Source organism: Oculina patagonica, chromosome 3, assembly GCF_052425735.1.
Source record: "Oculina patagonica isolate OP01 chromosome 3, crgOcupat, whole genome shotgun sequence".
NCBI classification, from domain to species: domain Eukaryota; kingdom Metazoa; phylum Cnidaria; class Anthozoa; order Scleractinia; family Oculinidae; genus Oculina; species Oculina patagonica.
In genome coordinates, this window is record NC_135760.1 from 16159207 (window position 1) to 16186070 (window position 26864).

At 38.1% G+C, this 26864-nt stretch overlaps 1 protein-coding gene and 1 non-coding gene across 3 annotated transcripts; one reads left to right on the plus strand and one right to left on the minus strand.

Moving 5' to 3' along the window:
- Positions 1–769: 769 nt before the first annotated feature.
- Positions 770–24136, minus strand: LOC144646956 (uncharacterized). Of its 2 annotated transcripts, XM_078506679.1 has the most exons (14): positions 24054–24136; positions 22614–22769; positions 13449–13559; positions 12114–12233; positions 10332–10445; positions 7658–7684; positions 6594–6722; positions 5929–6036; positions 3966–4094; positions 3396–3543; positions 3290–3321; positions 2360–2491; positions 1755–1802; positions 770–1127 (listed from the first exon to the last, which is right to left on the minus strand). In XM_078506679.1, the coding sequence occupies exons 1-13, from the start codon at positions 24085–24087 to the stop codon at positions 1780–1782; spliced, it is 1263 nt and encodes a 420-aa protein (XP_078362805.1). In that variant the 5' UTR covers positions 24088–24136; the 3' UTR covers positions 770–1127; positions 1755–1779. The 2 variants fall into 2 exon arrangements, with proteins under 2 accessions (XP_078362805.1, XP_078362806.1); XM_078506680.1 differs by lacking the exons at positions 12114–12233; positions 13449–13559.
- Positions 24137–24767: 631 nt separating this feature from the next.
- On the plus strand, positions 24768–24840 carry Trnag-acc (transfer RNA glycine (anticodon ACC)). The gene has a single exon. It is a non-coding gene; the product is annotated as a tRNA-Gly (tRNA).
- Positions 24841–26864: the final 2024 nt, after the last annotated feature.

Sequence of the window (26864 nt, forward strand, 5' to 3'; positions counted from 1 at the left end):
ATTTGAGCCAGTTGGGACATGTGAGCCAGTTGGGTCATTTGAGTTGGTTGGTACATTTGCACCGGATGACGCAGTTCAGTTCTTTGAGCCAGTTGCGTGGTTTGAGTCGGTTGGGTTATTTGTGTCAGTTGGGTGATTTGAGCTGGTTGGGTCACTTGTTGCAGATCAGTTACTCAAGTCAGTTGAGTTGGTTGGGTCCTTTGCGCTGGTTGCGTCACTTAAGCCGGATGGGTCAATTGAGTTAGTTTGGATCATTTGAGGCAGTTGTGTCCCTTGGGTCATTTGAGACAGTTGGTTAATTTGCCCTGTTTGGGTTATTTGAGACAGTTGGATCATTTGCAAAGATTGGGTCACTTGAGGCAGTTGGGTTAATCGATGTAGCTGGGTCACTTGAGTTGGTTGGGTCATTTGATGCAGTTGAGGCGCTTGATGCAGTTGGGTAATTTGAGTTGGTTGGGTCATTTGAGCTAGTTGGGTCAATTGATGTAGTTATAGGTCATTTAGGCTGGTTGGTCACTTGATGCAGTTGAGTCATTAATTTTGAGTCGGTTGGCTCATTTGATGCAGTTCGGGCACTTGAGGCAGTTGGGTCATTTGAGCTGGCTGGGGCACTTGCAGGGCACCATACCAACTTAACGCAGATTTAAGCCTCTCTCGATGCCAGAGGTATGTCACTATGACGACTGGAAATATTTATTCACTTCCTTCATTCGCATACAGAACATTTGATCATCATATTGAAGGACAGAGTAGAGTAATAACACAAGACTGCCACCTGTTGATGATTTTATTTATTTTTAGGTTTGGCTTACAAACAAATTACTAAAACATTTGTTTTCTAGTAACGTTTCCCAACTAAGGCTTACACGAGAAGTATTCATATTTTCCTACATTATCTAACTAAATTTCGTATTTTTCTACTCGACTAAAGCTTGCGATATTTTAGACTTCATAAAAAGACAATGATCTATAACTATGAAACTTGTTACTTAATTCAAAACACTTAGTGCAAAACTGAAACATGAAAATCCCCCAAAACAATATTCCTATCCAGTGATATTAAATCCCAATTTACGATCACCATCCAGCGGATCCATTTAACTGCCTTCCCGCAGATTTCAGTAGAACTATAAAAGTCAGAGAAAACAGCCTTTTAAATGCGAATGTTGATTAAATTCAAGTCAAATCTACGTAAGATATTATCATTTCATGGTTTTTAGCCTATTACTATTCTCTAGCTTCGCTGAATACAAAAGACTAGACTATAACGTGCGGCGTGTTGAGCCCACAGTATTTGATGGTCAGTGTAGTTTCCACCAATGACATCCTGTATCACTAGAATGTTAAGTCCATTTAGTGAAAAGGAAGTAGTTTTTGGTGTAAGCTAGCCTGCGTAGCTGGGGGTTTGGTTGGGGTTAACGCGCGCGCGAGCGAGAAAGCGGGTTAACCCCAACAAAACCGCAAGCTACGCAGGCTAGCTTACATCGAAATTGCTTCCTTTTCACTAAGTGGACTTAAAATTTTGTTCAGCGGTGAAAAATCTGAAAGTAATGAATTTTTTTTTTTTACCTCCACCGGTATAATATAGGAGCCATGTGTAACCGTGCTGTACGTTTTTTCAAACCCCATCGGGTTGGTAATTAAAGTTAACTGCCATTCTTGTTTTAATTTCGGAGATTAATCCAATATTGTTTTAGTTAATGACGACGGCGACAACAACAAAGGCACGATGGAGATAGGAGGCGAACACTCACCTTCTCGGTTTTAAAGGAATGGAGTCTATGGGGCCATAGTTGTTGGGGCTAAATATAAAAATCAAGGCAAAAAAAAAAAACATTGAAAACGAAATTAATATTCATGGACAAGCAACGTACAAGCACCATTGCGTGTTAGTATAAATTTATATTACAGTGTATTAGTCTACTCAATAACAATAGATGTAGGCAAGGGATATTTTTCTTGTGATTACCTGTATCTAGAAAGAATAAGAACACTTTTAGCTGCTCGATTATTAAAAGAACTTTTGACCGTGTTTACAGATGAGCACCGCTGAGAAGACACAGGGAGACCGTGGCGGGTGCAGCACGCAGCACTTCTCGTCATTACCTGGCTAGCTGATGGAAGCCGAGAATTTAACACCCCAAGAGAGCCGTCTGAACAGCAGAGCTGAATTCTTAGTTATCTCAAATTTCGACCATTTTTTAGTTTATAGAAAATTTTGTCAGATCTCAGTCAATATTTTCAATTTTACTATGTTGGCTTGGAAGATTGCGCTTTATGTCGCTCTAGATGTAAAAAAGACAAATGACCAAAATAGCTGCCAGGTACGTTGTATTTGACACCCTAATATTCTACTTACGTCGTTGGCATATTCCACAAGTAAGGTTGCACGCCCTCATGAAAGGTACTTCGTCAAGGCTTAAATCACAAAAACCAAATAACTTATAGCCAGCACAACTTGCAGGCTCGGCCAGCTCTTCTGGGGTGCACGCTAAGGAGTAAATATAAGTAGCACAATAAGTTAAAAAAACTTTTTAATTTGATGGATGAAAAGTCTGTGTCATATTTATAGGTCGTTCTATCAAAAATGCGATAATCTGATTAGTTCTCCCATAGTCTATTCGCTTAGAGAACACAATGGTGCCCGTGTTTCACAGAATGAGGCTATGACAGATTTTTCAGCACCTTCTCTAGCACTAAAGCTGGTGTTGGCATTCTTTCCAACAGTAACTTTATGTATCCTCCTGTTCATCCTAGACTAATTACTACGCATATATTGATACAATACAATACAATACAATACAATACAATACAATAAATAAAAAATACAATACAATACAATACAATACAATACAATGCAATGCAATGCAATGCAATGCAATGCAATGCAATGCAATACAATACAATACAATACAATACGTACTAGTTATGCAACGCTTTCGAGTGGTATACTTTGGAATATCCCACGAGTTACTTGCATTTTCGCGGTATACAGACGAGCCTTTAAATTCGCGTTAATTTTGTGTATGTTAACTTTTTTACTATAAGCATTTGACCAGAACTTTTCCTAAATTCGCGTTAATTTTATTACACGTACATTTTGTTCGCGTTGTAAAATGCCTCGTTATATTCCTATAACAAGGTTATTACGACAGATACCTGTGACACAGAAACGTAAATAACTGCTTCTTTAGCAGTTGAAATTTGGGAATTGGTAAACATTATTTATAGTACGTTTTTTGGATAATATGGAAATAAAGCAAGTTAAATACACAATTCAAAAGCTCACCTGGCAGAGGAGGTGGCGTTGTTGTAGGGGGCGGCGTAGTCGTCGGGGGTGGCGTAGTCGTCGGGGGCGGGGCGTAGTCGTCGGGGGTGGCGTAGTCGTCGGGGGTGGCGTAGTCGTCGGGGGTGGCGTAGTCGTCGGGGGCGGCGTAGTCGTCGGCGGTGGCGTAGTCGTCGGCGGTGGCGTAGTCGTCGGCGGTGGCGTAGTCGTCGGGGGTGGCGTAGTCGTCGGGGGTGGCGTAGTCGTCGGCGGTGGTACTAAAAAAATTAAAAAAGGTTTTTTTTCGGAAAATCAATTTGGGTAAATAAAAGGTGTTTAACCTTTAGTTTACACAAGCCCTTAGATACACGATAAACAAGAGTAAGTGTGCATAGAATAGAGCGAGGTTCTTAAAGTAGCTGTTTGGAGGGAAGTGTTACGCCGCAAAATGTAATACTAACGCAAAATGTAATAACAATCGCCGAAAAATGTAATGATAACGCAAAATGTAATAAATTTTCTAACGCATAATGTAATAACGCAAAATGTAATAACCCTTATAACCCTTAAATAACAAGTCTGTTTCATGAATTGAGCGAATTGTACTCAATAATTTACCTCGTATAAGTTATTTAGCGAATGTCTTATCGCAAATTTTTATTGTAAAACGTTGTATTTGTCACCCTTATATTCTTTTTACCTTGACAGATTCCACAGGTAAGGTTACACGACCTCATGAAAGGTACTTCGTCAAAGCTTAAATCACAAAAACCAAATAATTGATAACCAGCACAGCTGGAAGGCTCGGCCAGCTCTTCTTGGGTGCACACTGAGAAGTAAATATAATATAAGTGGCCAATAAGTCAGTAAAATAACTTTTGTATTTGATAGATGGGAAGTCTGTGTCATATTGATAGGTTGTGCTATCAGAAATCGAAAATCTGATTGGTTCTCCTATTGCCTATTAAATGATAGAACACGAATGAGGCTATTAAAGCTTTATCGGCACCTTCTTCTAGCACTAAAGTTGGTTTTGGCAGTTTTCAACAATAACTTTTTGTATCCTGTTCCTCCTGGATTAATTACTACGCATATATACAGTATGTATGTGTTGCTTTGGCGGAGCTCTGTTTGCTGGGATAATATATGAGAGTATTGAGTGAAAGAGCAAAGTAACCACGCTTTTTTTACCTAAGAGCCCATGAAATTGTTATACTGCCGATTCGCCAATGCCCCCCTGGGTTAGGGCTTTCCACAAGTTGCTAGGCAACTTTTCATGTTTCGAGCAACTTTTCTCCATTGGAGCAACTTGTTGCATTTTGAGCTATTTTCAATAGATCTCCGAAGATTATCCGATTGTTGTTCAAAGCCATACGAACATTTCCGAAGATTTGCAAAGTTTACCGAAGATTTTAGAGGGGCATCTGAAGACGTTTCAACTTTCGGCTCACTCTGCATTAAAACATTACAAAACTCGTCAGCAAACATGACGTAATCGACATCTTCACGATTTTTCTCAGTTAAATAAATCCTTGCTATTTAAAAAATTTCCCCTTAATATGTTATTTAAAAACTTCTTTTGCTGCAAAATTGCATAAAACCTCTTAGAAATCGTACCCCCAAAGGGAAATTAGCAATTATTTAGAGAAATTTGCTTGATTAAAAGCAGCGTTTTGAGTTTTTGGGGGCAATTTTCGAGCAACTTTATTAATCAGAAGCAACTTTTTGGGATTTTTGGAGCAACTTTTGAGCAACTTTTTGGGAAATTACGGGCAACTTTTTGGGAAATCTCGAGCAACTTGTGAAAAGCCCTACCCTGGGTTTACACCTTTAAAAGGAGTTTTGGGAGGGTTCCCACGGGAACAAGAAAATCTTGACCACGGAGGGATTGAAATTGTATCCCGGATGACCGGAACTCCCCAACCGGAATTTGAGAAATAATCATATAAAAAGCTACATGAACTCATTTATTTTTTCAAAATAAATAGCCTTTAAACTTCAAGTTATATAAAAAATATATTGACGTTAAAGGCCATTATATAATATGCGACTTAAATGCAAACGAAAAATCATGACTAACTGATATACCTTTCTGCCCCAAATCAAGGGAATCCGAATTTTTTCTGAACTCATTTTGAACACTTTGAAGACTTTCAGAGAGATGCAAGAAGTCGTATTCGGAGACGAGTTTGAGCTCATTCTTGACAAAGAGATAGACAAGAAGGGAGGTTCTTCCAAAACACATAATAATGCTAAAAAACGTCGTACAAGGAAGCAAAAAACCCTGATCTTATTGATGCTTGGAGAAAAGTGTAAAAGTAAAGCTATATTCTCAAACTGTCCAAAGATGAAGTCTGCATTCTTTTAATAGCGAAACTTAAAAGTTACCATAACAAAAGCATAACAAAGTTTTTTGACTGTTTTTTAACTGGTCTGGCACTGGCTAAAATGCTGAACGTTACATAACAATGTTCAAAAAACTAAAATAAGACGTATCGACCGAACATGTTTGGTCTTTATCGGTTGTATAAGTCTTAAAAGCTGTGACGGCTTTATTTAACGGTTCACGTATTTGCGCGTGCTACAAGAGCAAACGTCAAAACACGATCGTTGCAGCATTTTTCGAGTAAAAAGCAAGTTACATACAACATTCAAAAGCTCACCTGGCGTTGGGGGTGGCGTTGTCGTCGGGGCCGGCGTAGTCGTCGGGGGCGGCGTTGTCGTCGGGGGTGGTGTAGTCGTCGGAGGTGGTGTAGTCGTCGGCAGTGGTTCTGAAAAAGAAATTAAAAATGTTTTTTTCAGAAAACCAATTTCTGTGAATTAAAGATGTTTAACTTTTATTTTACACAAGCCCTTTTGTGCACCATAAACAGGATTAAGTGTGCAATACAGTGGCAGATCCAGACCTTCAGGTAAGTGTGGGAGCCCGGGCCCCCGGATCCCTTTCCCTAGATCCGTTAGTTCAATAGAATAGAGCGAGGTTCTTAAGTAGCTGTTTGAAAGGGTGGAAGAGTCTTCAAACCCTATGTGGAGCAAGGTTCAATTCAAAAGCTTTTTTCTGCGCTCCAAGGTCGTGTCAACGTTTCCCAACAACGAACAAGAATGTCAATCCTTGGAACATTTCTGGCGTGCAAGGTGTGACGTTTTGCCTGACATTGATTATGTCGCAATCCCAGGGTCATTACGTGAACTGAATCCTTCTTTGAATAAGCCAATCAGAGCGTGCATTTTATCCACTATAAACACTAGTAGCTACAATATTCCCCAGGCGCTCAAAATGGCCAAAATAGTTCCAATGTTGTATTTGTCACCCTTATATTCTTTTTACCTTGACAGATTCCACAGGTAAGGTTACACGACCTCATGAAAGGTACTTCGTCAAAGCTTAAATCACAAAAACCAAATAATTGATAACCAGCACAACTACCAGGTTCGTCCAGCTCTTCTTGGGTGCACACTGAAAAGTAAATATTAGAATCATGACAACTAAAAATGACTTGTTAATTGCTAAATGATAAGTCTCTTTTATATAAGAGAATCTGATTGGTTCTCTCATTGTTGTCTATTTAAGAATTTGACAACGAGCCCGAGTTTCTCTATGAGCGATTTTAGTTCACCACTAAATTTTCTCCGATTCTGATTGGTTTAAATTGAACACGTGACGCGATAGTGCCCGTCCGCCGGAGGGCACTATCAGCCCATAGTGCCCTTCCGTGAAAAATGCCCGGATCGATAGTGCCCGCCCGTGACTGTTTTTTTGTAAACAAGCTGCCTGCAGACAAAAAAAACCCAACCAAATTGATAGCATTTAGTGGGTTTCTCGTCTGGTTTTGTTTCGTTTGTTAAATTTTGGCTTTTAATTGAGATTTTTATCCTCAAAAGTAAAAATAATTCACGATGCTTGTTTTTGTATGTGCGCGCGGAAGAAAATTTAGTGGTGAACAATAAAGACAATAGAGTGTTTCTGTCTCGGAACTATCGGTCTGATAGTTGCTCCTTGGAAATTTGATGTTCTTAAAACTAGCATATAATATTTGTTTTAAGAACATCAAATTTCCGCGGGGCAACTATCAGCCGATAGTTCCTCGACAGACAGACAGATATTGTTTAAATAGTCAACGAGGCGCAGCGGAGTTGACTATCACTCGTAGAAAAGGAGGGCGAGTTGTCCAATTGTTTTAGTAGAAACTCTAAAGAAATAAGAGCGATAGTCAAGGGTGCGCTTTGCCAGTGACAATTGGCCATGGCTCATAGAAACCTCACTGAAATCCCGGGCTGGCAGTCTAACCGTTTTTAAATAGAATTTATATTGATATTATACCTTCGGGTTAAATGCTTTAATATAACGTGACATGATACGAAATAATCAAAGCTAATAAAAATGTAGCTTACCTGGTGCTGGTGGAGGTGATGTAACAGCTGAAAAAGACATTTCACAAAATATCAATAAGTACTGAACATTTTAGCAAATTCAAATGAATTGGTTTATTATCTAACTACTTTAAGAGTGACTATTTTTAACCATTCACTCGACATCCAAAAGTAATTATAAAGAACAAGTCGCATAAAGAAAAATTACAGATGCATGAAGGCAGCGTAGAAAATTCAGTTTTTTAACCTTGTGACACAATTAAACTGGTGGAAAGAGCCATCTGTAAACCGAACGTTCAGAGCAGACGCCAGATTTAGTGCATTCTCGGAGACCCAGGGGCTATTTAAGTTGGGGTGACCCGAAGTTAACTCGTTTCTCGCTTTTTTTTTCGTGTCTTCCCGACTAACCGCCCCTGGGACTCTGAGGGTGGATTCAGTATGGATGTCGGGCTAGATGTCATTTGAAGAAGCTGATATATTTCAGGCGGGTAACAACACCACAGACTGCCCCTCCCTGTCAAGATACCTGCATAAGTGATTTTGAACTTGCACGAATGTCACCGTCTTCATCACCAAAACTGATTGACAGACGTTGTTTCTATATGTTAGTGATAATCTTGTTTGTTTGTTGTTTTTTTAAGATAATCTTGTGTTGTTATTTACACTTGGTCAGTTTTGACTTTTATTTAACAATTTGTAGGGGTCATGAATGGTCCCTCAAAATGTCGCAGTGCTCGCAATGCTCGCAAAATTTAATGGGGGAAAGAAAAACGCTGTGCTCGCATGCTCGCAAATGCTCGCAAAGACCATTTGATACCCCTATTTGTGGTCAAGCCCATACTACACTTGAGGTTGTTTTTACATCTGTGGACACATCCTTGTTACTGTGGTCAATAATCAGCATTTGTGGCTCCACTACTTCGAGTACATTTACTTGAAAACGTTACGTTAGCACCATTGTTTTGTTTCAAATTTGCATGTTAAGGAGGTTCACAACGGTTTCCAGCACCTTCCAGCTCTTATACTTTATTAGGTCAGGTACCACAAATCTTTATTAGCTGTTGCTACGATAATGAAAATTCTTTATTATTGAATAATGACCAGCTTGTAAAGAAACATCTTTTTGCAAAGTTAAAAAAACTTAAACGCACTGTTTGTTTGAGTTATAAGGACATAAAGCGAAAATTAAGGGCAGGGCCGTAGCTAGCAAAAGGCAAGACGAGGTACTTGCCTCGTCTAGATTTTAACTCAAAATTAAAAATAAGATACGTTTAGTCGGGAAAATAGTTCCCAGTTGAGCACGATTATTTCTTCTGAAAAAATATCACATATAAGAAAAATGCTGAAAATTGCGTTTTGGAGCTTCTAAACTTCAAAATTTTAAGGGATCGTGTCCCCAGACTCCCTTCTGGCTCGCGCCTTTGTGGTCGCAGATCTTGCTTCGTCTGTGCCAAAATAAAAGTCTAACAGGTTATACTGTTGCTATGGTAACAAGTGACGTAATGGAAATGACCACAACGTGTTGGACGATTATTGGAATTTTTTTGATATCGTTATTGTAGCAGCTTGATAAGGATTTGTAGCAATGACCCATCAAAGTATAAGAGCTGTTAGCCTCCTTCTGTACGAACCAAAACCACTTGCACAGACAGGGCCGGGCCTGTGAATCCAGACGGACAGACACACTGAAATCCATTCAACATTTCAATACATGTTGCTATATCAAAGACGAGGCCAGATCTTGCTAGGGGCCTCAGCATCCAAGCCCTCCGGGCCCTCCCAGCTCCTTACATTTTAGACTATAGCCGAATATTTTAAAATATTTTATTACCGATGCACACTGCGTACATGCATTTTTTAACTACCGTAAGCGGCGGCGAATCTCGTAATTTCCGTGCTCGTTTTTACATGCTATATTTTAAACCAACTAGAAGATGGTTTTCATGCGCGCCCTCCAGAAATTAAAGAATGCTTTCGTAGATTGACCTTGACTTGCAAAAAGTCGACCCCCCGAGTAAGCGAAAATGACTGTCTAATAATGTCTAAGTCTAACTGTCTAAGTCTAAGACTGACCAAGAATTTCGAATTCTCTAAAACATTTTATTACTGGCGAGGAAAATCCGAATTTGACATCGATTAATGATGATAACGTGACGAAGTGAGCAATAAGCAAATCAGAAGTCAGAACGGGCGTTATACAGTAGAGCCCCGGTAACTCGAACAATCCAAACTTCCATTTCCCTTGCATTTGACCCCACTTTTCAGCCATTTTATTAACTCGAACTCGGATATTTCGTAAACCCCGTTAGCTCGAACTAAATTTCGTTACCATTGATCAAAATGTGGGTCAAATTTACCCCTATAACTCGAATTCTGGTTCTTGCAACTCGCCACGTATGCCCACTTATATCACATTAGCTCTTGTTGTCTTGTAATCGTGACAGTCATTTTCTACTCTAATCATAAAAATGTATGATCGTGTGAGTGTTTCTGACGAGATAAGTTTAATTTGCATTGTATTGTGTACTGAAGTGCTGAAAAATCGATAAACTATCAATTATTAACTTGGCAAATTGAATATTCAGTATACCCTGAAAACTGAAAATACCCTTCAACTCGATCTATTTTTCGTTTCCCTTCAGATTTTGAGTTACCAGGGTTCTACTGTGTTGTAAAAGAAATCTTTTATACTCACGTGTTCCACACGTAGGTCCTGTGAATGCAGCCAGACAGGTGCAATCAAATCCGCCGGGTCGATTACTACATGTTCCTCCGTTTAAACATGGATCGCTGGCGCATGCGTCGATAGCTGTGAAGTTGTATTATTAAATTGCATTAACGTTTTAAAAGGGGCAGTATTTTGAGCATCCCCTCGAAAAGTAAAGTCTAAAGTCTAAAGTAATTTTACATTAATGGAAACCTAGCTAAAAAATGGCCTAGCTTTGTCAAAAATGACTATAACAGCCCACTAAAGTAACAAAAGAGGTATTATCATGAGTTTTTCAGGCATGGGATTTCAATCAACAATTGAAAACGTCTGGCAGACGTTTTCAAATTCTGCCCATTTTTCCTGGATAAATCGTTAAAAGGTAATTACACTTTGCTCTCCTTTGCGTTACTCACTTAATATCTTCACCTTGGTGTTCTAGGCGCATCTTGTGAATGAGCGAAGCTATTTATTCAAGATTTTAGCTCAGTTATAGCAACTAATGCATCAAAAATGTCCATGATACTGCCCCTTTAATTAGCGAAATGGTATTTAAAATTGTTTTAGTATAATTTCAGAGGTGATTATAAGAATTGAAGCATTCTGATTGGTCGAGAAGCTCGGCTTATGAGACTATAATCACCCCGCGCGAGGTGATTATAGCTTTGAAGGCTTGGTTACTTAGCCACGCCACCTTTGACATCCAGGCAAGTAAAAATTGGCCGCTCTTGCTGAATGAAAATTTCTTTGATTTGAAAGAAACCAGTCCAAGTCCTTGATATTTTAAACATTGGGAATTTTTCAAATTAACTACCAAGGCTTTTGGACCGAACATATTTTCAAGAGATGGTTCTCAAGGCATTAGAAATAATGATCGTAAACACGGCGGTTTTGGCGATCGATGAGAGACATGAGAAACTCAGTCAGATCGATTGAGCGAACATTATTTAGTTCTCTTCTCACCGGAGCTACTCATTTTCGAGAGGATTCGCACATTCGCTTAGAAGTCATCAACAATCATACAAAGGTACCGGACATCTATCTTTCTCATAGTGTTTGTTTTGTTCCGTTTTATTGCTTTAACTAAATAACTTCTGATTGCAATCGATGAATTAAACCAGAAGCATTAAACTGGTTTACACTGTATGCAAGCGAACACTTGTGTTTGCTGTTTTCTTGTTTGCTATCGTTATTTTTTTAGTTCTTGATGATCACCTCTAAAAATTATACTAAAACAATTATTCACCTCAGGCTCAATGATTATTGTTAATTATACAAACTGAACATGCAGCTGTATGAAATCTATTTTGTTTAGGCGATTCCCTTGTATTGCATTGCGCATCCTTATTGCGCAGAATTCTACGCGTAATTAGCGCGCGTACATAAACAAAATGGCGGATTTTTTCTATGCGGCTTGGCTCGCGAGAGAGAAAAATCATCGTTTTCTCGAAACGAGTTCGGTGACCTTTTTTTTTTCTCTTAGTTCGAAAATAACGATCAAATTCTTCCTATAAAATGAATACAGATCAATTTCTATGGCAGAATAATATATTATCACCGAAAAACGTGTACATTGCCAGCACTCCCAGAGGAAATATAAGGAATTATATGGTAAATACAACGTCTTCCAGCTCCTAAACGAATACGGTGACCCCCCATTTTTATTTCAAAATTTAACTTCCCTTAAGGAAAACAACCAACTGGCAAAGTTTGGTTGGAAATCTATCAGCAGTTCTATTTCTAGGGAATCACCTTAAATGTTCTACTCACCGCTTGCACAGGTTGGACCTGTGAATTCAGGCGCACAGGTACAAGTAAAGCCACCACCCAGATTATTACATGTTGCTCCATTTAAACAGAGCGCGGGAATAATGGCGCATTCGTTGACATCTGGAGAATTAAATAGATATGAACCGTATAAAACACTGCTCTTAGAGTGGTGTTTAATTCATTGTCGTAAAACCAAAACCAAAGTAATTACTTTTGCCAATCACAAAGGATGCAAACAATTCCAGTCAACCAATCAGAACACATGCACCTTGCAAAAAGCGCGGGAAAACGTGTGTGAGCAAGTCCTGGTTGGGTTTGGTTTTACTTCTGATTGGCTGAGGAAGTGGCGCGAATGTTTTAAACCAATCACTAAGCGAAGTAATTCAAAACCAAGGCAAGCACGAATGTTTGTCGACACTAATGTGAAAACCGTTCTATAAGTCATGTAATAGAGCAGTTTTCAATTGAGTGTCGTAAAACCAAAACCATAGTAATTACTTTAGCCAATCATAAAGGCCACGGACAATCCAGTGAACCAATCAAAACTCGAAGCAAATACATGTAGCCGACACGAAGCGCGGGAAAACGTGCGCGAGTGAGTCACGATTGGTTTTGGTTTTAGTTCTGATTGGCTGAGAAAGTGGCGCGAGATTTTTAAGCCAATCACTAAGCGTAGCAATGCAAAACCAAAGCAAACGCAATTTACTTTCGACACTCAAGTGAAAACCGCTCTATTGGTTTTACATTTTAACACAAACTTTGATGTGCACGATAAAATCGATTGAGCCTGCGAGAGGATAGGTAGCGGTTCGTAAGGTTACTACGAGGGTGATGGTGGTGAGGCACTACATCACATGATAAGGGACGGACCATTATTATTTTGGAGGGGGGGGGGGGGGGATGAAAAATATTGAAAAAATTGTTTACAGGGCCTGGAAAGACAAAATAAATTGTTTGCAAAAACGATATGTATAACAACAAATAGTAAGAATTTCGAAAAAAAAATTGTTTGCAGAGGTGCATAAACTAAAAAAAAAGTTTGCAGAGGAAAATTTTTCATCCCCCCCCTCCAAGAAAATAATGGTCCGTCCCTAAGCAAGATTTCGAGAAAACATTTACCGCCTCCACTGAATTCGTCTAGAGCATTTCCAACAAGCTTCGGAACCTTTTCAAACATTAAAGGAGGTTTTAGATAGATCGGCCAAGAATTTCGAATTCTCCCAAAATTCCTTACGTTGAAAATCTGACTTTGACATCGATTAAAAGCGGTCACGTAACAAAGTGAACTATAAACAAATCAGAACGCACGTTATAATTGAAATATATTGTACTCACCCGCATCACAGGTAATTCCAGTGAATCCAGGTACACAGGTGCAATCAAATCCGTCGGGCCCGGCCGTACATGTTGCTCCGTTTAAACAGGGGTTGCTTAGGCATGCGCCGGCTGGAAAAGTTGAAAACTTACAGTAGTATGTAGACAAGATGCAAATAACTTAAAAAGATACTGTAAAGCATAATTAACATAGATTTCCCCTTAAATAATAATAATAATAATAATAATAATAATAATAATAATAATAATAATAATAGGCCATAGGGCCTACTAATCGGGGACACTCAAATAGTCAAACCTGTAAAAAACATGTAAATATTTGGAGTGAAACAGGTAAATAACACAGACGATCCTGTTAATTTCTCAGAACACATGTCATGTCAAACTTCCCCATTAAACAGTTAATAATAAAATGACTTTAACCTGTTAATAACATGTAAAGCGAAAAATAAAGGCTCTGTAGACCTTGTAAATAACAGGGAAATCGAAAAAGGAAGCCTGTCTAGACCCTGTCAATAACATAAAAATTGACAAAAGGTGCCTCTTTAGACCCTGTAAAAAGGCTTATCTAGTCCCTGTTAGCTTAATGGAAATTATGTTTGCAGAAACAAAAGAAAAAGTGAAAAAAAATTCTGGCACTGTTAACTTTTTTCTTCTTCTAAAATCTTATTTTATTTTAACTTCACTCATTTTTTCATGGTTGCCACAGATATCAGTTTTTGTGTGGACTTTAAAGTCTACACATTGTTGTGACGCAGTTTTTGTGTGGACTTTAAAGTCTACACATTGTTGTGATGCAGTTTTTTCCGATTGGGGGGGGGGGGGGGGGGGCACTTTCTGTGATAACTCGGGTTAGTGCTTTCGGAAGTTTTCAATAGTGATCGGAGAATCCGAACTTTCGGTGAGATAGGCAGCCAAGGCAGTGAACCCAGAAATTCGATCAGTTTCGAGTAAGTCGCACTTTATTCGTGAATCTAGAAGCCTTTTTTGACACAGCTTTCGAAGAGCGTGTGGTGGCTGGAAAATATACATCAAGGAGCAACTTGAAAGGCAACCGTGGCGTAGATGAAAGGTGAAACAAGAACATTGAGAAGCTTGAGAAGCTTAAAATCGGGCGCTTTGCCTTGAAAGGCAGGGTTCAGTACAGCAGAAACCACGAAGCAGTTACTTAAGTAGCACTCAGTCCGACTGTGTTTGTGTAAGTCACAGGGCTTGCATGAGCTGTATTAGTGTGCATAATATAGTATCTAGAACGTTGTCGAGATTGCATTATTACTTAATGACATGATGGTTTCAATTTATAAATGTATCTCACACAATACAAATAAACGATTGAAGTAGACGACTAGACAATGTAAAGTTTTAAGACTTAGCAAAGTGCAGTGTATTGGTAATACTGTAAGGTGCGGTTTCACGTGAAGGTCGTGTGCTTTTCGGTATTTTCCAGGCATTGCACTTTGATGGGACAGTACTACAACTGTTTACCGGGGAACTACTATTGTCAAGAAAATGATCACAACTTGTTGATGAATGATTGGACATTTGTTTCATACCATTACTGTAATAGCAATTGATGAAGGCTTTTAGTCCTGAACCAAAGTATAAGGACTGGGAAATACTGAAACCCATTATCAGCCACCTTAAACGGAAATATCTTGTTGGTGTTTCAAGGAATCCAAGGAAACTTCACTCATCCCATGTATCTATGTATTGCGGTATTTTGTAATTTTTTGAGTGATTTTTGGGGATGTTTGGCAGGTGATAGTTTTTTTAAAAGAATTAGTAAAATTTAGACAACTAAGAAATATTGAAAATTTAATGTGAATTTAACATTGGAATTTGAAGTTAGAAATTGGCAGACGGACACCAAACAGTCCCGTGACATCCTGGAGTGTTTTTGCATGGGGGTCAACTGTGTGATGATGTTTCCATTTTTTTCTTCAATCCCCACTGATAAAGAACTGTTGTTGGTGTTATGTTGGTGTTATCACATGTCAAGCCTTTAACAAGGTATAAAAGAACACAAGGATTTAAATTATTCTGGTGCTCAATTTTTGCGTAACTAAAATTAATGTTACTCAAATTCCTGATGGATTCTGTCTTAAACTGTTACGAGCTTAGTATTTCCAAATTATTGCATGTCAATGTAAGGCAAGACAAGACATGCCTTGGTTCTTATGTAATTCTCTTAAAAACACATAAGATATTGACTATAATTTTGTCTGTGCTATGGCAATTCACAGTGGGGTGGTCTTGATGTGTCTTTAACTTGTAGACTGGACTGGACTAGTAAAACGCGGACTAGTAAAACGCGGACTTGTAAAACGCCTCTAGACACTTCGAATTCCTTGGCCACAATCATCTTACGGCTCTCTTCGATACATAATGTCTCAAAAAACAGTAACCTCAGAAAGAAGTCAGAAGCAAATAAGGTCGAAAGACCGAATTTGAACATATAACGGCAAATGTTCTAATGTCACGAACGTAGGAGTCGTGTAGGCCCGTCACCTTTATTTACCACATACTGCCCCCAAATTAAAACAGTACCCTCAGAAAGAAGTCAGAAGCAAATAAGGTCGAAAGACCGAATTTAAACATTTAACGGCAAATATTCTAATGTCACGAACGTAGGAGTCGTGTAGGCCCGTCACCTTTATTTAAGATTGACTGTTGATTTCTGGACGGGCCCCGTTCTACCTCGTGCGAGCAATACAAACGACTGCACTCAACAGACGTCAAGTAGTGGAAAGAAAGAAACATATGCACACAACTCATAGCATCAATCCCGTTGTTTTAGTAGGGGTTTGCAGAACGAACATGTGCTATACTGCAAAAACATCTCCACGCTAAAACAGACCATAGAGTGCTCAAAAAAGCTAGAAATATGCCGTCGAAGAAACACACAAGAGCTTCAAACACAAATTGTTTCGCTCGCTAAACCGTTTAGTTTTATCCGATTTACAAGCGCTTGTTTTACAAGTCCGCGTTCTACAAGTCCGTGCTTAACAAGCCCTCGTTTTACAAGTCCGCGTTTTACAAGTCCGCGTTTTACTAGTCCGCGTTTTACTAGTCCAGTCCAGTCCTCGAAATACAGTATGCCAAAACTCCCCGTCCTCTAAAGATAAGTCCTTGACGGTTCTTGTCGTTTTTCGGTGCCTATTCATCTTCGGCATCTTTCTCATCCACCTCTCGTTCTGTCCTGTGTCTGTCATCACACGAAAGAAAAGCTGATTCTCAAAAAATCTGCCACAAAAGGAAATTGACAAAAACAATATGAAAACCATATATCGAAAGTTTCTTATTCTAAAATTTTATCATACGTCTTAATTCAGAGCTACAAAGAAGTTCCTCCTTTTGAGTTATTGATACTGTTCTTACAGTACCTCTTTCCACTAGCGAAATTTTACAAAATTCCTTCGCGGCGAAAAGGTAGCGCGAATCCAGAACAGACTCCAATCGAGAGTGGGTTAATTCTAGATTACTATTAATTAACTATTACAACATTCATTTTTAAAATAGTTTCCCAAGCCGACTAAGCTAACTAAACGTCGAGTGTATCTTTCAGTAAACAAAACATGCCGTTATGACGCCGGAAATCCAGCTCACGCATACTATACCCCGTGACTCACGCAAACCTCCGACTTACGTGCTACTACAGTCATTCCTTTCTAAACATTTTTTTTTTGACCACCACCGTACCTTTCTACCCAAAAAACTCATGAAACCGCCCGGTTTTAACCTGTTTTAACCTTTCAAAAATTAGAGCGTTCGAAACTAAATAAGATCCGTAATCACAAACAACATACAGCCGTTTACCAGCACTCTTTAAAACTCCTGAAACCCTTCAAAATCAGGCAAAATAAATCTTTGAAATAACCTTTATCAATGTTTCTTATTTTTTATTCAGTTCTATAAAATGCCTTTCATACACTACTGTCAAACAAAAATTTCAATTTCCTCAAAGTTTCAAGACAAAAGAATAACAAATATTTCGTGCACAATGTAATTTGATTAAGCCAATATTATCACGTCTAAAAATACTTCAAGCAATTCAGTGAAAACCCGTTTTTTTTTTCGTATCAACGAAAACCACTTTCGAATAATCAATACATGAAAATAACAATAAGATCAAAAGGAAGAAAGGAACCTTTCTAATTATTTGAAGACTTTCAAAGCCGTGATATTATGCATCCAATCCGCGATAAAATTTAATTACAACAAAATCCAAGTTCTCATTTTGAATTCCATTTTTTTCAGTTGATACCTTTATCCAACTTGTGAAAAATTCCATTCAAGTTCCTATTAATACTGTACATTCCCAATGTTTTGCTCAGGTCTTCAGAAGCGTCTTACTAACCAAATCTAAAATAATTCCAAAACATGCTGTACAAACATTCTACTCTTTGTGACAAACGACTTGACGACCAATTGTTCAGAAATGAAAATCGACACAGTTCTTGCTAAATAAAAAAAAAGTTTTACGGCGGAGTCAGGCTCAAAAAATATACCGCGAGATCACACTCCCATTCATAGTCAGAAACCAGCAAACCATCTAGTTTGCTAAAGAAAACACTGCGTGACATCAATGACGTTACCTTTTTCATTTACAAAAATAACTTTAACTTGTCAAAGTAAGGGCAATTTCACAATGGTGAATATCAGTACAGTATGGGGCCCAGTTCTCGGCCGGGTCCAGTTCTCGGCCACTTTGTGTTTAACGCGTTTTTTCACACTCCAGTTGAATCAAAAGAAAAAGGTATTTCCTTCAAACGATAGACTGATTCATGTGCTTTAAGTATCTTGAGTTTGATCGTTCAATTCGATATAGAAAGCTCACACGTCGAGTTTACGCGGAGGTAGGTGAATTTGCATTCCCGAAAAAGTTGTTTGTTTACGGCTCCAAATTCATGGATGTAGTTAAATTCGTATTTTATCCAAAAGCCCCCACCATACGAGCTAATTTTTGGCATGTGAAACGTAGAATAATTCAGCTTTCTGCTTTAGTTAACTTTTCGTTGAACCGTTGTATTTTTTGGTCTTAATTTACTTCGAAATTTTTTCTTGCGACGTTTGCGTATTTGCCAGTTCTCGGCCACCCTGCTCGCTATCACAGCTTAGCGCTTGGTTTTTAATATAATTTCATCTGCTGCTGCCAGAATGAAAGAAATAAATGTTTTAAAAATAAAGTTCAATCTTATCTCTAAGTTTTGAGCTGACTCTTGTCTTGTCTATTATTTCTACAACACCTAAATCTTTCAAGACCTTTTCACTGCAAAATAAACCATCTAAATGCACGGGTCACACAATGCGGTTTTGCCAGAACCTGCACATAGGCAACTAGGCGCGTTAAAATCCTTCTTTTCTAAAGTAAAACAAAGCATCATAAAAATAATTTGGGATCGATATAGTATAAATAGGTTTACAGAGTGATTTTATGACTGTGAAAATTAATTGAGCATTTTTTTACAGATAATTACGCACAAGCTTTTTAGTGGCCGAGAACTGGGCCAAGGTGGCCGAGAACTGGGCCCACAAATGGAGCTTTTATTTTTATTATTGCTCGGGCAAATTAATTTTTGACCGGTCGATAGCTTTACACCAAAAAGCTGAATAATGTAGCTAGCTCTGGGAGAAATTTCAAGTTCCTGCGGTTCTTCTGAGGTAAGAAATACAAGTTTACGTCAAAAGTGGCCGAGAACTGGGCCAAGGTGACCGAGAACTGGGCCCACAAATGGAGCTTTTATTTTTATTATTGCTCGAGCAAATTAATTTTTGACCAATCGATAGCTTTACACCAAAAAGCTGAATAATGTAGCTAGCTCTGGGAGAAATTTCAAGTTCCTGCGGTTCTTCTGAGGTAAGAAATACAAGTTTACGTCAAAAGTGGCCGAGAACTGGGCCAAGGTGGCCGAGAACTGGGCCCACAAATGGAGCTTTTATTTTTATTATTGCTCGGGCAAATTAAATTTTGACTGGTCGATAGCTTTACACCAAAAAGCTGAATAATGTAGCTAGCTCTGGGAGAAATTTCAAGTTCCTGCGGTTCTTCTGAGGTAAGAAATACAAGTTTACGTCAAAAGTGGCCGAGAACTGGGCCCCATACTGTACTTTGCCCCGTAAGCTTTTTTCTCTGTCCTTCCGCCGAAGCAAAAAAACACAACCTGATTACACATTAACCCAAAAGTCGACCAAGTGTGCCTGCAACGATTTCCTGTCAAAACTAAAATGAAAACCATTGCGGTATGCGTCACCCGTAGCGGTTTTGTAGCAACCCCAAGCTATCCCCGTCTTTTTGGCCGCGCCAGGAGACTACGCTCTAGGACGACCAAAGGGTAAACTATAAATCGGCCACGCCCGATTAATAACAATCACAACGGCTGAAATCTGCATATCTAATGAACTGAACAACTGCGGTCGTAGGTCACGCCTTTTTTCTTTTTTTTCATACTTTTGAGTCACTTTCGGCCGTGTTTGTTTTTCTGTGCGGCTTGAGCATGGTTGATTCGCATATTAAAACGAATCAAATTTCTGGTTATTCATTTCTTTCAGCTTTGTCACAAACATTGAATGCACATTAAAACAAGTTCGCTGATCATGTTGTTTTACATGTCTTGGACTCCGGGATAAAATTCACCTGCTCCAGTTCTCCCAAGACATAAGACCGATGTTGAATTCAGAACTGCCCCAAAAAAATGTCATGAAAATAATAAAAATAACACCGAACCGTAGAATATACAAAAAAATAGAGGAACAACTAGACACAGATGAACAACAAGGGCTGTCATGAACTAATTTAAATTTGAAATTATTCAAAAGCAAATCAGAACTTACTATAGTTAACTGCATTGGTGTGACCGCAAAGACGCCCGAAAGCACAAACTATAGTTAGGTATGATTTTTGGTAAGGACAAGGATAACATAAACAAAGAAATAGATATCATTAGAAAGTTAAACTTCACCTTTTTATATGCAAAATATTATGTATACAATCAGAAATTATTGAATGGAAAGCTGTCATTAAATGAATTCTTAGCCAATGTAAAATTTAAATACTTCTTCGAAAAATTTAATTGTAGTTAAAGCGAATTATTTGAAATAAGAGTGTACTGTAGGATGAGTAATAGCGTGTATTAATATTGATGATATATTGATGTATTGTAATTTCTAATTTAAGATCTAGTGTGCTAATAACTATATAATATTTGTAAGTTTTCTTTCTTTTTTTCAATTATTGTACTTATTTATTTTTACGTTATTCTGTGTGTATTTTTTTTTTCTATTGAAATGAATAAAAAAAAAAAAAAAAAAGATAGTTAGGTATGACTTCTCGTAACTTGAGACTAACTTAAACTTTAGTTACGTCGTAGATGTGACCACAGCCATTGATTAATTCATAATGTCAACTTTTATTCAAATGAAAGTCCACACATGTTCGCATTGCGGACTTACTTTTATTCAAATTCCCAGACCTTTCCATGATAAAAATTTAAATTTCCTGACCAAATGCAAAATGTCGAATATACTTGCGGTCTCCAGCCTCTGATTCCAGAAAAAAAATCGTCATTGAGATCACATTAAAATTTTTAAGAACTATAGCTTTGTCTGCTGCAAACAATTGGCAATTTAAGTACAAATACCTATTTCAAATTAATTCATATATTATGGAAAGCAACGAGGACAAATTTATGCCTGATAAAATGTCTAATCACATAACACTGTCTTAATTCCTTTCTAAAAAGTAATCCTACTGTCCCTCCATGTAGATCTTTAAAGTGCTATGATGTACCCAATGTTCCACTACTAAAAAGTGTCTTTGTGCTCTCCAAATAAGGTGAATCAATAATTTGAGCAACTTGGATATAAAACATCGCTATTCTCGGGAAAAAAAACAACGATTGTCCTCGCCCTCAGTGGTTGAGGGTGCCGTGATTTATGGACTGGTCAATAAGTACCAGGGGGGGTGGGCCAGAGCAATTGGAAAAGTGGAGGCTGGAAAATTTGTGACCCACCCCTTCTTTCTGGCTCAAAACTGACTGACCCACCCTTGGTAGGGGGTTGAAAATTACATGACCCACCCCCTTTGCTAAAAAAATCAAGGGACCAATCATTTCTTTATCATCTGTTAGGGGTTGTAGGTTTTTTATTTGACTTCAGCTTTTAAAGTGAAATTCCCTACGTAGACATTTTCTCTGATGAACACTGCTGTTCCATGTACATGTATGTACATCTTATTCTTAACACACCAAAGAAGGATGAATTTATCACTTCTTATACTTGCCTTTTGTAAGTTTTCCACATTTGTGTGTAAAGTCCATGGGGAAATTTAGACACAAACATATGCAAAAACTGAATATTTTTTCATACAGAAATTAATAATAGAAACTACAAGCACTGTCCATCATTCATAATATTTGCAAGTGTCTACTAAAGAGTTAACTGGTATTAAAAGGCCTAAAGCCCAGTGTGAATCTATGCGGGTTGAAGAGAGACAGACAAAGCTGATATCATGATCACAAGCCATCTAGGGGGGTTAGGGGGCATGCTCCCCTGGGAAATTTTTATATTTGGGCCTTTTAAAATCGCTAGAAATTCATTTAAAACTGCGAGGAATTTATCAATTTTATATACTGATGAATACAACTTTTCTTGGAACTATAACAGTTAAAATTTAGTGAATAATTAAGATGACCCACCCCCTACATGCAGATCAAAATAACATAATCCACCCCTTTTCGAAGGCTCAAAACTGATGACCCACCCCCTTTCTGCTCCGGCCCACCCCCCTGTACTTATTGACCAGTCCCTTAAATAGCCTGCAGAACAGGCGGTTTATTTTGCGGGTCGCGCAGAAGAATGTGCGACCACAAGTAAGGAGTGTAAACTGGAATGGGTGCTTGACAACAGCTAACATACTTTTTAGCTGTTTTAATACTATAAAAGCAGGTGAGTCATAGTGACTAACTAAGTTCTGTTGAAAGTGACCGTTGTGGCTCAAAAGTTTAAATATTTCCACCTAATATATCGGTATATTACCCAGTTAATGAAATAAAGTGCCAAGGGTTTATATTGGCTAAAGATGAGTGTCAAGTCAATGCAGAATGTTATAAATGCGTTAACCGTGCCTATTGACCCAGCACAACAGAAACCATCTTAAAAAAATCTCACCTTGGCGTTTTTCAAGCTGATATTTGTCCACGTAGATGTCGGCAGGAAGCGCTGGAAAAGAGCCGCCGGGCGCGCCGTCACAGACGACTTGGAATGCCACAAGAAACAAACTAACAAATATGTGCATTTTTCTTGAGAATGCAATAACCCAATAAACTGAAAACATGAAGCATAACAAGCGTTAACTTTAAAAATGGTGTAAATAAGTAATAATATCTTATTTGAACCGTTTTTTAAACTGATTGTTCACTACTGTAGAACGGAAGACTGGTACCTCCCTTCCGCTGAGTATGAGATCTAATATTTATCTATAAAAAATTCCAGTCCGGGCGCTCAGATGCAATCTCACATAATATTTGGGTTCTTTTAATCAAATTGAAAAGCCGGCGAATTCTTTTACTCGCTATTCTTATAAGAACGTCTAGTTTTTGAGCTGAGGTTCAACCAGCCTATTTTTTCCCAGATTTTCCAATTTCTAGTCCCTTTAGTTGATTTCTAATTCCAGTGACAAAAATCTTATTGCCCAAATGCCAGTTTCCATTTTACCCCTTCAGGCCCTTCTGTTCGCATATCTGTTCTTATGTCTCCAATTTTACATTTTGTTGGTTTTTTTGACAGGAGTATTGGAACACTACATTTAAAGCCCAATGCAAAACAAGTGGAGAACATAAACATGTTTGAAGTTTCTCAGCTTGGCCAAGTTCTTAAAATTTTGGTTAATCTCAGCCTAAAGGTTCATATAAAAAAGTTCTTACAATCGTTTTTTTAAAGAGACTGCATTTCTGAACAAAAACAAAAAATACATGGTACAAAATTATAGAGTAGATCAGCCGCGCCTTCCTTCCTTGCGTTAACTGACCCGATAACATATATACAGGGTTCAGCATCGTTCGACATATTTGTTGCTCAATAGATATTGAATCCTGCAAATTCATAGTGTAAATTTAAATTCTTGTGTTATATAAGTTTGTTGACTAAATTTGTTTTTATCGCTTAGCAAATTAAAGTTTCAGTTACATAAAAAATCGATTTGATGGGTAGCGCTGTTAATATTTTCAACATTGATGTAGGGGCTTTCCTTACTGTGAGAAATTATGGAAATACAAATATAAATAATCAGCGAATCGTCTTGATCGTCTTTCAAAGATCATTCGTCGTAATGCCTTCATTTACATGTAAAACATACGAAATGTAAAACACTCTTGTTAAAACTAACCTATAACTATCTACATTTTATCTCTTTTGTGTGTTTGCACGGCAACTGTTGATGTATTCAACATGAATTGAAACGAATATGAACTCTGTAGTATCGATACCTGTTTTCTTTTATGTAACACCGAGTGTTTTCTTTTATACATGCTGATATCGTACAACTGGAAGTTATTTCGCAAAATTCTAAGTATTTGAGTCTCCCAGAAAAACATAACATATATACTGCACCTGTGAAATCCGGCTGACAGACTTTGCAAACCATACAGTTCCCTCCACGAAGATGCCGTGAAATGCCGGCATCCAAAAGTTATATCAGGGCGGCTACCAGCCTGCTAATACCAGTAACCAATATGTTAGGAAATCATGTTTGCGCCCACAAAAGATCAATATTAGATAACAACAACTAATACGCAAGATTTGTTTTGGTCAACATGACGGCTTAACGTATGAATTATAGTAAACGCTTTAGATGGTATAATTAAATCCGCAGTATATCATGTTTGAGAAACCGATGCTTATAAATTGTTACAAAACGTTCTTTGTTACACAGCTATTTATATGCAACTTAGGGTTTAATTGCAATATCTAAACTAGCCACCCCAATAAGTTGTTATGGATAGCTAGTTGTATGCCATTACTATGAAAAACAATCGTTTAATTTCAGCAGTAAGTGCTGTTATTGTTTGTTTTTGACTACGATAACCCCATTTATCCATCACCGACCCTAAAAAAGAAGATTGGGAGACCAATCTTTGAAAATTGATGAAATGATTCTAAACTCCTAAATAAATCAATTTTATGCAGAGTCCAATACACCAACTGAATTCACAAATATTAATTTCGAGTAAAAAAAGCGGATTTAAAAGCTTTAAGGTGTGTAAATAAACAACAATTCTTATGACAAATTGCCCAGTTTAATACTAAATGACTACAGTACACGCCGACCGGTTAGCTCAGTTGGTAGAGCGTCGGACTACCGTGCGGAAGGTCTCGGGTTCGAGTCCCAGACCGGACAAACTAACTAAGTAACTTAAAATAACTGAGGAGAATATGCTGCCTTTGCAATAACATCTGCAAATGGTTAGCAGGGGGACGTAAAAGAACCCACACACTTATCGTAAAGAGTAGGGCATGGAGTTCCCAGTGTTGTGGTCTTGCCTTTGCCCATCGTGCTGTGTACTGTTGAAATGCTCGGAGATATTAGCTGTACAAGCTACTCTGAAATCCGAGGGTCAAAAACACGAAGATGATGAATGATGAACAGAGTCATGCCATTATCGCTCACACACTTGTATTTTCCAATCCGCTAGTTATACTTATACAATTTTTGGTTTTAACTCCGTGTTTTCCACTAAAAATATTTGCAGTATTTCCCAGAGAGCATTGAGCAATCACGTCAGGGCCTTGTTTTAACAAACAACTGTTTAAAAAATATACCCGTTATTCATAACGTTTACGAAAGGTAATTTTTCTACTTCGCACTTTTACCGTATTTATTTCCATGTTCGGAAATAAATCCGTGTTTTCACTTAAAATATTTGCAATATTCGCAGAGAGCATTGAGCAATCACGTCAAGCTCCTGTTTTAACAAACAACAAATATACACTATTTCTACTTCGCACTTTTTACCGTATTTATTTCCACATTCGGACTTTTTATCCACCTAGTGTCAAAGGTTGCAGACTGGCGACCAAAACCACATTACTTTAAGCTTTTAAATTGGAGAACGATCTTTTACATCTTTTATATTGTCTTACCAAGGTTACTCATCCATTTTAAAAGTCGACGAAAGGGTCACGTACACAATGTATGTACATCGCATACACAGATTACACACTGATTACGCTGATATTAAGCAAATATCTCAAATTATGTCTTTTTAAATAAAAGGAACAAATGAATTAGTGAGGCAGAATTAATCAAACTGTAACCTTAACTCCAGTAGATATTGCGCAAGAGAGAAAAGGAAAAAAAAAACATTTGGGAGTTGGCGTATTTAATATCATCCGTCGATGAACAGTGATTGTTGCTGAGTTTTGGTCAAAGAAACTTCAGCGCGTTGCTATGGTGACATGCGCGACAGCGATTCCTGTCTTCTCTTCACGTAGTGGGTTTTCAGTCGATGAAGAGGAAGGGAATAGATGCATTGAATGACAAAATAATTGATTTTGTCAGTGTCGAGCAGTCGAGTCTCAGCGTACGGACATCTCTCTAATACGGCCACCTTTCTATTACGGACAATCTTCCGATGCCCCAACCAAATACTGATACATTTTCTTTAGAAAAAACCTCTATAATACGGACCCTCTCTAATACGGACAACGGACACTAAATCTCGGCCCCATTGAGTAAAATTCATATAAACTTTTAAGTTTATATGAATTGAGAAACCAGTGATCGGGCGATGATATTTTGTGTTCGTAATGCAATTTCCTGTTTGTGCATAATTGTGCAGATTTGTGTTTAGTGCTAATTTTTACCTGCAACATTGGGTTGCAGAACATAAAGAGTTACTAAATGCTTTAAGCTGTTAATGAAGTCAAAAGAGACGTCATAGTGGCGACCTCTATAATACGGACACCTCTCTAAAACGGACACTTTGCTCTGTTCCTTTGGTGTCCGCATTACAGAGGTTCAACTAAAATCAATATTAATTTGCGAGACACAGGAAAATAATGATATTTTACGACGACACAAACGTTGTAGTTTTCATGAAATTATTTTTTTGTGCGAGCTAATTAGAATCGTTTTATCCTAAAACTATCGATCCTCAATTCCCAGTCTTTCCAAGTATTTATCCAGCCTGCCAAGCAGGTTTTTTTTATTTCCTCCCACGCATACAGAAAGATGTGTGAAAGCCAGTGGTAAGACTGAGCAAAACAAAAGTGAAAAAGAGGAGGGGAGGGGAGGGGAGGGGAGGGGAGGGGGAGGAAAACGGCGACAACTACCTCAGCAAAATAATAAGAATTATTACGAAACCTTTTACTAGCACTTTTACTTGTACCATACTAATGACGTCCAATTAGATCCGCTAGGAC